At 40.9% G+C, this 12,082-nt stretch overlaps 2 protein-coding genes across 6 annotated transcripts in view; one reads left to right on the top strand and one right to left on the bottom strand.

Annotated features, from left to right (window-relative positions):
• LIMS2 (LIM zinc finger domain containing 2) overlaps positions 1 to 12,082 on the top strand; it is a 46,974-nt gene that overhangs the window by 25,455 nt on the left and 9,437 nt on the right. The window contains exons 5-10 of one of the 2 annotated variants that reach the window (XR_003530700.1): positions 4 to 153; positions 993 to 1,143; positions 2,209 to 2,301; positions 3,160 to 3,208; positions 3,395 to 3,470; positions 4,239 to 4,390. Coding sequence is in view for 1 of the 2 variants with exons in the window: in XM_027661989.1 (XP_027517790.1) it covers positions 4 to 153; positions 993 to 1,143; positions 2,209 to 2,301; positions 3,160 to 3,208; positions 3,395 to 3,470; positions 4,239 to 4,386 (667 nt within the window). In the remaining variant the exon portion in view is untranslated. Of the gene's footprint in view, positions 1 to 3; positions 154 to 992; positions 1,144 to 2,208; positions 2,302 to 3,159; positions 3,209 to 3,394; positions 3,471 to 4,238; positions 8,156 to 12,082 lie in introns of those variants that run through there. The other variant, XM_027661989.1, reaches the window with a different exon arrangement.
• MYO7B (myosin VIIB) overlaps positions 8,492 to 12,082 on the bottom strand; it is a 52,977-nt gene continuing 49,386 nt past the window's right edge. For all 4 annotated transcript variants that reach the window (XM_027661972.1, XM_027661971.1, XM_027661968.1 and 1 more), the window contains 3 exons: positions 11,725 to 11,808; positions 10,883 to 11,002; positions 8,492 to 10,135 (listed from right to left, as the gene is read on the bottom strand). In XM_027661972.1, the coding sequence (XP_027517773.1) occupies positions 10,052 to 10,135; positions 10,883 to 11,002; positions 11,725 to 11,808 (288 nt within the window). In that variant the 3' untranslated portion in view covers positions 8,492 to 10,051. The remainder of the gene's footprint in view (positions 10,136 to 10,882; positions 11,003 to 11,724; positions 11,809 to 12,082) is intronic.

Here is a 12,082-nt window from a genome sequence, read left to right as displayed (position 1 = left end):
CAGGCATCTGTGCAGGCCCTGCCATAACCGTGAAAAAGCCAAGGGACTGGGCAAGTACATCTGTCAGAAGTGCCACTTGATAATTGATGAGCAGCCTCTGATGTTTAGGAATGATTCCTACCATCCAGATCACTTCAACTGCACCCACTGTGGGTATGTTCTCATACTGTAAACTCTGACAAAAAAGAAAAGAGACGAACACTTCAGTCAGCAGCACAGTCCTTCTCAAGGTCTGAAATTTGTTGCCTTCACACTGTTGAACAAACAGAAATTGGGTGAGAAGGAATCAAAATAAATTTGGAAAGCCTATAGAAGCTTTAGTTTTATTTTGCCATTCAGTGTTCTCTTATTCTAACCTTGAATGACACTACTTTATAATGAAAATATTTCCTCGAGATGAACTTACCTGAAAGACTGTGTGCAGATTGCCATAGTAGTGTTGTCCAAAGAGAGCAGTTATCAGGCTATTCAAAATTGTTTCATTTTGAATTCCTGGATAGAAAAAACAAAAAAAGAGCTGTGTCAGTGTTCTGGCACAGACCATTACCACGCTGTCTGACCTGAATTACTTTGCCACAAAGGCAGTATAACTGGGGCACAGTAGAGCCCTAGACTGGGTAACAGTACAATTAGGTAACTCAACGTTGAGCACTGCTAGGATAGTCCTTGTACCTGAGCTCTCCCATTCAGAGACAGCTCAAGTCTTAGTCTTAGCATGGCACTGCATTGTTCCATGTGTAAGTGTGCCTTTTATTTCTGCAAGGGTGTGTAGCTGAAGACATGATGTTCTACATAAGTTCTTGTCTGGCAAACGGAGAAGGCAATTTGAGAAAGATGAGTTGACAGTGATTGTATTTCACCAGCTTAATGACTGCATTTGTAGCACGAATGTTGCCTAAGTTAATGTTCCAGTTTAGTCTTCCGAAATTTCATCCTGGGCATTAAAGAGCTTCCCTTAGTGTTCTTGCTTCAGGGCATGTTTGTGTTTTCAGGAAGGAGCTGACTGCCGAGGCCCGGGAGCTGAAGGGAGAGCTGTACTGCCTGCCCTGCCATGACAAGATGGGGATCCCCATCTGTGGGGCCTGCCGCAGGCCCATCGAGGGGCGCGTGGTCAACGCGCTGGGAAAGCAATGGCATGTCGAGGTGAGGCCTCTCTGAATCTGAAACTTCCTCCAGGAGCCAGTTTGGAAAAGGACTAGTGCTATTTGGAAGCTGTAGGTGATCTGTAATGTGTGAATTCCGACAAAACCAAATTGCTTATGTTTCAGACTGTCTTCACCTTTTGTGTGTGACCAGGGCCATCAGGAAAACTGTGCTCTCGCTGCTGTAATAACCTTATTTTTAAAATACCTGAGTTGCATTGTAGAGATTCTTGCAGAATGTGATTCACTGCACAGCAATTACTTACTAATAAATTTCCGTATTTGCTGTGATATACTTAAGATACGTCCTTTCCAATTGCAGTTAACAGGTGCATAAATGTGTTGGAATTCCTGCTGCAGACAGAACCAGTGCAGTTCCTACTGCCTTTTCACCTCACTGTTTCTATAACTTTCAGCTGAGTCATCACAACTTGCTTTGAAGTGTTTTAGTGATTTATGTTTTCAGTCGTTTAAGCCTCCTAGGGCTTGAACTGAGAGAGATGCTGCTGCTCATTTGAAGTGTATTCATATGTTTTATGTTCCTGTTTCTCTTCTCTGAAACAAGCAAGATAATAATGCACAAGTCTATCAGTATAGAACACAAGATGATTGTCCTTCCAGCAGGTCTTCTACCTATCTTTAGTACAACTCTTAATTACTATAGAGACTAAATATCTCCTCTTCTCTTTTGCTTCTGTAAAGATTTTCCTGTCTGTGCTTCATTAAAGCATTAAGAGGCAAGAGTTTTAAACAGAAAGAAGTAGATTTAGATTAGATGTTAGGAAGAATTGGTGGTGAGGCACTGGAGCAGGTTACCCAGAGAAGCTGTGGCTGTCCCATCCCTGGAAGTGTCCAAGGCCAGGTTGGGCAGGGCTTGGAGCAGCCTGGGATAGTGGAAGGTGTCCCTGCCCATGGCAGCAGGTAAAACAAGATGGGCTTTAAGGTCCCTTCCAGCCCAAACCATTAAGTGTCATGTATTAAGCCATAATTTGTAGCTGTGTAAGTTTTTCCCTGGTGATGAGAAACTCACTTTTTCTGCCATGGAATGTCTTTTTTTCTTCTACAGCATTTTGTTTGTGCCAAATGTGAGAAGCCATTCTTGGGGCACCGACACTATGAGAAAAAAGGACTGGCTTATTGTGAAACTCACTATAACCAGGTAAATTCTGCCATCTGTGCTGGAGGTACTTGCTCTGACTGGCAAATGCTTTTTTGCATTTTAATATGCAAAGCTGCAGATTTTGCGTAATCTGAATTTGTAGAGGCAATGCAATATTAAGAAATTTGTGAGATTTAACAGAAAAAAGTAGTTTTTCTTGATAGATGGAAAAGCAGTGTTGAGAACAGAGTAGAAATGTCTTGGGGATACTGATTTTAGTTTGTGCCACTAACAGAAAAGCACTGACCACGGGTTGTGATTAAAATCCCTGTAATTGTACTTCTAAACTATTTGTGTGGCCATCTTTGGTAATACTTTCTTCCATGGGCCTGAGACAACTGTTATGTTGTCTAAAGCATGGGAAACTATGTTTCAAAAGCCAATCAAACTCTGTTTTTTTCTGTATGATTCTATGGAGCAGCTATGAGTTTGGTATTTTCTTCTGTCAGATAAATGAGGTAAGTGTTACTGTTTTGATAGAAGCTCTACGTTTTATTTTGGTATTTATAGTTGAGCATCAGGAGATGTTTGTCTACAGTAAGCATCATACTCTACTGAACCTTTCTTCTCCAATTGCCACATATACAGGACTTTAAGATCCCATAACAGTGGTAGAGTGTGAGGCATCAACAAAAAAGGTTTTGTAGTATTTAGTGGTATGAGATCCAAAGGAACATAGACTATTTGGCAAGTGTATGAGAAGTTATTCAGAAGATTTAAATTGGTATATTTGGGGACCACTGCAGCATCTGGGAATTCTTTGATTATTAGGATTTAATGTTCACACCAGCTGCGTAATGTGGGGAGCATGAGCAGTCAGCAACATGAGTTCCTGTTCTTATTTCTTTTTCTGTGCAGCTCTTTGGAGATGTTTGCTACAACTGCAGCCACGTGATAGAGGGAGATGGTAAGATTTGTTCTCTCCTTGTTTTGGGTTGCTGTCCTCTCTCCATTTGTTAGTGCAGCTGTTGCAGTCCCACAGTTGCAAGGCACCAGTGTTTGTTTTCACATCTGGCGACATTTGAATTTGGGCATAAATCTGAATTCAGATAATCTGGCAGTTTCTTCTTGCTTTGTGCTTTTGCTTTTGCAGTGGTGTCAGCTCTTAACAAGGCCTGGTGTGTGAATTGCTTCTCCTGCTCCACCTGCAACATCAAGCTCACACTGAAGTAAGTCATTGTTCATATTTTGGACCATGTGAGACATTCACCCCTAAGGCAGGGTATCAGCTTGGGGGAGCCATGATCCAGAGGCTCTCTGAGGGGCAGTATACCTCTTCTCTGTGGGAGCAGGTGCTTATAATTCCATTGATTTCAGGATTAAAAGGGAGCTGACACTCAGCATCCTCTCTGATTTATTTTTGTTTATTAACCTGTTCTGTAAGAAGGTTGGGTAAGAGGGGAACTCATTCAGCAGTACAGAGGGAAAGCTCTGAGCTTTGAGGAACTGCCTGTCCTGAACAACCCTCAACCTCCATGTCTCCTTAAATTTGCATGCTCCCCTCAATGACAATATTTAATATTCCACAGATTAGTTTGAAATAAAATACTATGCTATTTGCCTCAGATATGTAGAAGAGGGACAGGAAAAAAGCAATCCTACATTCTTCCTGTCTCAGGTTCAAACCCTTACCCTACTCTGCTGGGTTGGCTCCACCAAGGAGCTCTAATTCATCACAAAGAGGACCTTTGAAGTGACACTTGCATTCTACAATAACAAAAAAATCATTCTAGATTTTTACATACAAATATATAGCAAAATCTTGCTCCTTATTTAACTAGGGGTGTTAAAGACCCAAGTTCCCTGGTAAGAACCCAGTCTCTGTTCTTACCAGATAAGGAAATGAGTTGTTTTATAAGTGCAGATCCGTGGAGATTTGAATTAAAGAAGCATATAATTTGCAAATACCATTTTAATAACTGTTCTTTGTGTTAAAGGAATAAATTTGTGGAGTTCGACATGAAACCTGTGTGCAAGAAGTGCTATGAGAAATTCCCTCTGGAGCTGAAGAAACGCCTGAAGAAGCTGTCAGAGCTGGCATCCAAGAAGGCCCATCCCAAAGCTCTAGATTTAAACTCTGCTTAAACAGGTCTGTCAGTCTCCTGACTGCACTCTTACAAAAGCTGCTGCTCACTGCAGCTCTTGATTTACAGAGGCAATTACTAAGAAGTGACACCAAAGATAAGTAGTCCCTTCCCCTGCTTCTGGTAGTATTGCTTGCATCTATAGACTATCCCTTTTCTCAAGCAGTTTTCTATTAACACTGGCAGAAAGAGGAGTATGGTTTGTGCTTGAGCAGTTTACAGGCTGGTTATTAATTTGCTAATAAGAGCACTTTTTGCCTTTGTGGAATTGTACACAATCTTTCCTTCCTCGATCGAACTGTGGTTCTCTGTCCATTCCTCTTAGTCTAAGGAATTTGGAAACAGTGGTTTAGTGTAGAGCTGGAAGAAATGTCTGATTTGCTCTTTTTCAGATAAAGTTATCAGCATTTTTCTTCTTACTATGGGGGCAGAAATTTTTAGGCTTTTTAGTACCTAGGCAAATATTCTGAAAGTTGTTGGTCTTTGCTACATGCAAAAAGTTCTGGTCTTTCTCCATTTTCCTTCTGAGGATATATGGGTGCTGTACAGTCCTTCTGGTTTGTAGGTTTACTAGAAAGGTTCAGGAACCAACAGCTATGGCATCTGCACTGCTGGCTCGTATGTTTAGGCCCAGTGCTAGGACAGCTGCAGAAGTTTGCTTTGCTGCTTCCCTGTTCAGTACTGAGGAGATTTCAGTTGTCAAGGCCATGTCAGGGTTCTCCATGATGAGGAGATGACTATGGGGAAACAAAACATTCTATTAGAATTAACACTCTTTAATTTTCCCTACTCTACTACTAATGTTCTCTACTACTCCATGGCTACTAGAGCTTCTGCTGGTCAACACAAAGCATGTCCTATCCACTGGTGTAGCTAATATTTCTTGAGGCAGTGTGGCTGGAGCCTTGGTTATTCTTCTGCACAGGGAAATCAAATGGATAATATGGTACCAGTTTAGGCACTTAAGTTTCTCTGTTCTCACTTTATTTGCAAGCTGAATATAGGCTTGTTGGTCATGCTTCAGAAAGCCCAATTACATGAAGGCATTTCTAATGTTTACAATTTGTAGCAAAAGTGGTCTTATGCAGAAAAAAACCCAGAAAGTGCTTCTCTTAAAATTTTTACCCAGATAAGATTTCCCCATCACCTTTCTTCTTAAGACCTGAGTGTACTTAGAGAGAGGATCTCAGTCATGAATGTGTCATCTCAAGCATATAGTCCTGCTCTGTAGTTTTGCCTGTCACCAGTGAAGTTTCAGTGGTCCTGCTGTCTCTGCTACTACAACCCAAGGTGCTGAGGAATGTTCTGGTTTTGAACATTCTTGATACTTCTTTAGGGGTGAGCCATCATCAGTGCTGCTCCTGAGCCCACCTGCACGCTGTATAAATCACAGTGACCTTCAGTCCTCTGGAGGCATGCCCCCATATTTTCTTGTGAACTAAGCTGAGCAACCTCAAAATCCCTTTTCCCCCTCCCCTTCTGTGAGGCTGACAAACACTGGAGGACTTCTGTCCCTGGCATGATTTAAATCTTCTGAAAAGTGAGTAGATTAGTAGGTCAGATGAACACAGCAGCTGGGCCCAGGCACCACCCTGCAGCCCCAGGTGAATTAGCTAGCAAGAAGTTAAAGTTTCCCCATTTCTTGTATGTGTGAGCAGCAACTGGATTGGGGCAATAATCTCCCTTAAAATTGTGTTAATATGCTTGCTGGATCTCCTACCCCTGGAACTGCACCCCTGATACCAGAGCAGTGGGGGGAAAACCTGGTTAACTCTGTGCTATGGAAATCCCGCGTGTCAGAGCATCTCTTAGATCCTCCCTGTCTTTGCTAACTCAGTTTGCCTCCTCTGCTTTGCTTTTTGTTGCCCTAAGTTACCATTAACTTTTAACTGTGTTATGCTGTATCCATTGTAACACTGCTGAAGGGATGGCCTAGGTTTAACAGCAAACTCTTCTATCCTCTCCTGGCCACAAACTCTGTAGATTCCAGTGAGAGCAGATCCTTGTGTCATTGCTTTAGGAGAACACGTGGCTACTTGCTGTTCCCTCACTAGCCTTAAAACTGACTTTTAGTTAAGGGCACAGAGAATGTGTCTTTTGGTGCAGTAGTGTGTGGCCACTGTAAACACCCATCCTGTAAACCTGTTGTTGGCATTTTTGTCACAGCACGAAACACAAGAAGTGCTGCTCTAGGTTCAGCTCAGTTGGTTATGCAGATCCTCCTCAGCATAAAGCATTCTGCTCTGTTCCTGCAATCTCAGTCCCAGGCTATGCCTTGTGCTGAGTCTGAGCAGCTGTGTATCCCTCCTGGGAAGGAGGTGGAGGAACACCCAGCAGCACATTCCTGGTTAATAGGGAAGGACTATGTAACTAGCAGGCAATAGGTGATATTCTTTCAGTGGCCACTCAAGTTCAGCAGTGGAAAATTGTGGATGTGGAGGTGAATGGAATTACTTTTGTAGTGCAAGTAGAGAATTAGTGTGTGCTCCTTACCTTGTCTCATGCTAGAAATTCAGCAGACTTTGTAAGCTTCAGAGTTCAAAGAAGAGTTTGTATCATTTTTTTTGATAGGCCATTCAGTTCTCTAGGATTTGGATTATGTCCTTATCATCAGGACATTTTGGAAAATCAGTGGGCAGAAAAAAATCATCGTAATCCCTGATCTCTGTATTAGTGGAAGATGATATTCTCTTAGTATCTCCTAAAGTATTAATTTTTCACAATTATTTTTCTTATACTTCTGTTGCCCATAGCCTGCAATGTGCAGAGTTACAGTAGTGCATATTACTGCCATACCTTTTGTGGGAGAGTGGAATTGAAGGAGTAGGAGAAATAATATAAATAGTTTAAAAAAAATGCATCTTCCTCTACTTCTGTGAGTCTGCTTTTTAAAAACCAAGCAGAATATAGTGCAGGCTCATGAGTTCTCCTCAGTGTGTTGATAGGCTGACATGCTTGTTTTCTTTTTTGATAAAGTCAAGGTGTCAGTCAGAAATAAGCTGCATGCTTTTTTTCCATTGTTGTAAATCGGCCTGCTGGCCAAATTCATCCTCAGTATCACACCACTGGAGAGTACAGACTTATACCAAGGTTGAACTTGGCTCAGAAGCCTACACTTACTAAAAGCTGTTGTCTCATTCCATGCATTTATAGTTTACATTCTTACTTCTACATAATTAAAATCACTAACATAAACTGAGTACACTTGAAAATGGTTTTGCTTTTAGAAAGCACAGTATGGGAAGCTTGTTTGCATTCAGAGGCTATGCTAATCACTTGCTGTCTGTCTTTATGGCAACTACTCTGCTCTCTAGGGTTTGCGTCCTGGTGTTTATTTTTACAGCAGTCTGGGCAATGTTGGCAAATATTGGTCAGCCTTTGGTACAGAGGGTTCCTGATGTCAGGTGGTGTGTGTTAGATGATATGACTGACACTTTTTTCGGAAGTGGTTGGATGGTGAAGGAATAGATTGCAGGCAAACATAATAAATGTGGTTGTACTAGTCTGTAAAGCACCATTAAGTGCTGAGGGTGTTATAGACTGAGAAAAGAATTAGCAGCTACCTGCCTTGGTTCAGGCCTTGATGAGCAGTGTAGGTTCTGCATCGTGTAGAGCTCTCATTTTATCACACATGTGCTGTCTAACCAAAAAGTGGGATTGTGGATTGAAATGTTGTAATATCATATCTTTGTATGTTCCTATAATAAAGTTAACTGTAATACATTTTAAATCTTTACACACACACACAAAAATAAAAAATTTGTATAATGTACAGTTAAAAAAAATACTACATTTGCAATGATGAACCAGAAAGCATTACCAACTCTGAGGAACCCTGGGGATTGCCCAAACCTGAGACACTGTTGTGGTGAGTTCATGTTTTAGATCTGTGCTGCTTCTGTGGTGATATGTTGGTTGATAAGGATGTGCAGAAAGGGGTATTATCCTTTTAGAGGCTGTGCTGTACAAAATGTGTTTGGACACAGACGGGATGCTATGATCATTTACAGGCTGTAGTAGATATTTGATAGATTTAAGTTACGTGGATCTAGAGCAAATACTCAAGTTTCTTGTTAAGAAAAAGACATTGTGGTTGATTTTCTGCAATCTTTATTTAAAAACCAAGAACAGTACAGTTTGGCTGCAGAATTTCTTTCTGTACAGGTGAATTATTGAACGCTTCTCACTTATAGCCAGTTAGATCAAAACCACTCCAAGTAATGAATTTCCAGTGTTTCCATTGCCAGCAATGGACATTACAGCAGGAGTGTCTAATTGCTTGCAAAAGGATCACTATTCTGACAGGTGTGGCACTCGTTTAGATGCACAGAGTAGGGCTCTTCCCTGCCACCCATCAACAAAAATCCCATCAGTGTTTGAATTTCACACACACACACGTCTGAGGGACTGACCCTTTGTGCATCCATTGGCAAAGCTGAGAGATCAGGCAGAGCTGCTTTTCCAGCACTGCCAGATTGTGTCTCAAGGAATTCGGTGTAAATGCTTTTAAGACACGTCATGTTTCACTGTGAGCAAGAGAGAAGTACTTTTTCTCTGAGGGGGATCATCCAAGCTTACTCCCAGCACGGTGCATATCTGCTTTAGACACTCAGCACACTCTGGTTGCTATGGGACCAAAGCTGTGTGTCTACAAAGGTCTGAGAGATGAACATAAGAGCTGAATCAAATTTTACCACTCAAACTGTCTGCTAAACAGGAAACAGAATCAGGAGAAATTAAAGCTATTCTTGTCTCATAAAGGAATGTCTGCATAACTTCAAGTTGAGAACATTTTTATAGAGTAGAAAAGTCTCTTTTCAACAGATGTTTGTTAGACTGAGTTCTTCAATTCTGATTTGCACTGAATAGTACATCTATAACTTGAAATAGGAGCAACTAAAAGTAATGGACCCAAAATCCAGACTCATTTAAAGTTTAAGCTTACTAGAAACCGCATAGTAAAAATGGTTATTAGTTTCCAAGAGCATTATAAAAGGTAGAAGAAAGAAGACTATTTAATTTAACCAAGGCAGTGGTAAGTCAGGGGACAGCCTGTTAATTTAGCAGCAGGCAAGAAGTACAGTTACATTCTGTAACTGGCTGTCCTAGGCTACTGTAACATGCAACACATAACCTAGGGATCAAAGGATGAAAACCAGCATCTTACCTTTCAAAGTGTCCAGTTATCTACTACTGAAGGGGCATTGCTCCACTCTTAGAATTTCCAGTAGGAGAAAAAAAAATTACTTTTGTTTCCAAAGAAGCATGGAGTTTATGCATTTGGTAAGTGCATATACAACAAGGGTCATTCTTTCCAAAAGGAAGACAACTGTTAATGTATGTCTTTCTTTGAATGGAGGAGATTCAGGCTATCATAAGAGGCCCTCATAGGGTTCCCCCACTCCCGTATAACATTAAAGTCCATCTAATCCAAAATCTGAATGGAATTCTCATACTACATCTAAGACAGACAAGTGTTACAGATATTTGAAAGCACATGCTCACTTGAGCTTCTCTCATAGTAATATTTCAGCAACTCAGTTCTTCCAGTGTGTGACCAGAAGACTGATCACCAAGATTAATATTTTCTTAAATGGCATTTCTTATGAGAGATGAAATTACAGGTAGTTTGGCACAAACACAGGTCATGAGTTCTATCCCCACTCTCAGGCTGGGAGGTTCTTTTGCTTGTTTACAGCATTCATGAGCAGGCGTACGTAGGATGTTAACAGGTCATCCATTTTGTAACCCTGTCAGGAAAGAAAAAAATCTTAAATCTCTCTGAGAGCTCCAGAAGTAAAAATAACTAGAATTTCCTCCCTGGTTTATCTTCTTCTTAGGTTCTTCCCTGCATGAACACCTCTTTCAATAGCTGTCACTGTTTTAGTAATGACTTACCTATTTCTACTCTTCATAGGTTTCCAAAACTTTACAGAGCATAGCTCTGCTGTCACCTGGGTATTCACTCTATAGCTTGACTTGTACTCTAAGATTCTTGTATTTAAGGATCCAGGCTTTTGTGTCAGAGAAGTTAGCCTACAAATGTTTTTGTTATCTTTACAAACCTTTAAATATTAATACAGTGATACTTCTTTGAGCCTCTGGACAGTCTGAAGCCAATTGTTAAAAAGTTGGTACCAATCATTGGAAAGTATAAAGTCTTACAAGGCTGGCTTTCCTGCATAGATGGAGGCAGACATGCAAGACAAAAAGCCTCTTACATAGTTTTTCAGTCTTGATGTTTCAGGTGGATAGAATTTTGATGTAGGGGAAGAATTTGGGAAATTACTATTTTCATTGTGTCCTGTGTCTTTGCATCAGATAGCACGATATAGCATGGAACCAGTTCCAAATGGCACTTTTATTGACACAGCAGCGAATGCTTTTTGTATCTGCAGTGGTATTTATCTGTTTTGGCTCCCTTGTTTTGTACCAATTCTGGATGTAATGGAAAAATCAGGAGGTTGTTTTGTCCAAGTTGAGGAAACTCTTCTTACCAGAGATGTCTCACATAAGAGCCGGTTTCCTCGTACCAGGTTCCCTATTGTCATGTGAAAGTATGTGCTCCCACTGCTCCAGTTGGAGATTTTATTGAATGGGTAGACTGTTAAAATATCCTGTAAGGGGAAACAAATTGAACTATAGAACATTTCTCAAATGAAAACATGCTGTTACATAAGAAAACCAGTAGAGCCAGAGCATCCTTTTTCTTTCCCACTTCATTTATAAATGCAGTGGATCAAGGTAGTTCTTGCATCTAAACTAGTGTTATATTGTATTTTCACCAAGCAGGTGAATCTTAATCACACTAGTGAGACTTCCTTTCATTATATATTGATCTGTGCCTTAGCACACTGCCATTATATTTACTATAAACTAAAATTCAGTGGATAGCTGTTTCATTATTGAAAGGAAATAGTGATATTCCCTTTTCCTGGGAACTTGGTAAGGCCAGAGTGTCGGGGTTAGGCAGCAGCTAAACACTGCCATTCAGCCTGAGCTTTTAGACACACCTGGGCTTCCTGCAAAACACTTTTCTTGAAGCAGGTGCACTGCCCATCCATCTGACTGATCTTGCACATCCATCTTACCACCTTGCTCAGGTGCATCATGATTCCCATGTCTCTTTGCAGAGATGCTCTACACTGTTTCTTTTCCAGTGTAGAAACTGCAAAGAAGTCATTTGAGGCAGTGAAATTTTCTTCTGTTTTCACACAAAAAATTAATAGAGGGCCTCTATCCTCTCTTATCATTCCTGGACAAGGTCCTGCTGCTGTCCCTAAATTAGCACAGTCAGTTAGATCCTTCCTTCCATGGACTCATGAGAAGCAATTGTTACCTTTGTCTTCTGGTGTATCAGTGAGACTCCTTGCTTGTTGATTGCAATCAGCACAATCTCTGGGAAATTTGGCTCCGAGGCTTGCTGTGAACAAGTAACACAGAAAGATAAGCAGAAAATGAAGAAATTATCTGTATGAGGTGCACAGTGACCTTTAATAGTGTCCAGTGCTGCTTGTTCTCTTTCCCAAAATGAACACTGAAACCTTTTGGCCCTATATCGATGACTTGAGCAACTGCTGCATGAAAGTAGAATCAGATCCATTATTTACTACACTGATAACAGGCTTGATGGTTGGTTGCAAACCAGTTAAGGGAAGTTAAGAGCCCAGCAAGGAGAAATTAAAGGTAGCAAGTGG

The sequence above is a fragment of the Corapipo altera genome, unplaced genomic scaffold (assembly GCF_003945725.1).
Source record: "Corapipo altera isolate COAL_440 unplaced genomic scaffold, ASM394572v1 175, whole genome shotgun sequence".
NCBI classification, from domain to species: domain Eukaryota; kingdom Metazoa; phylum Chordata; class Aves; order Passeriformes; family Pipridae; genus Corapipo; species Corapipo altera.
The sequence above is the reverse complement of the archived record's forward strand: the minus strand, read 5'-3'. Positions and strand labels throughout refer to the sequence as shown.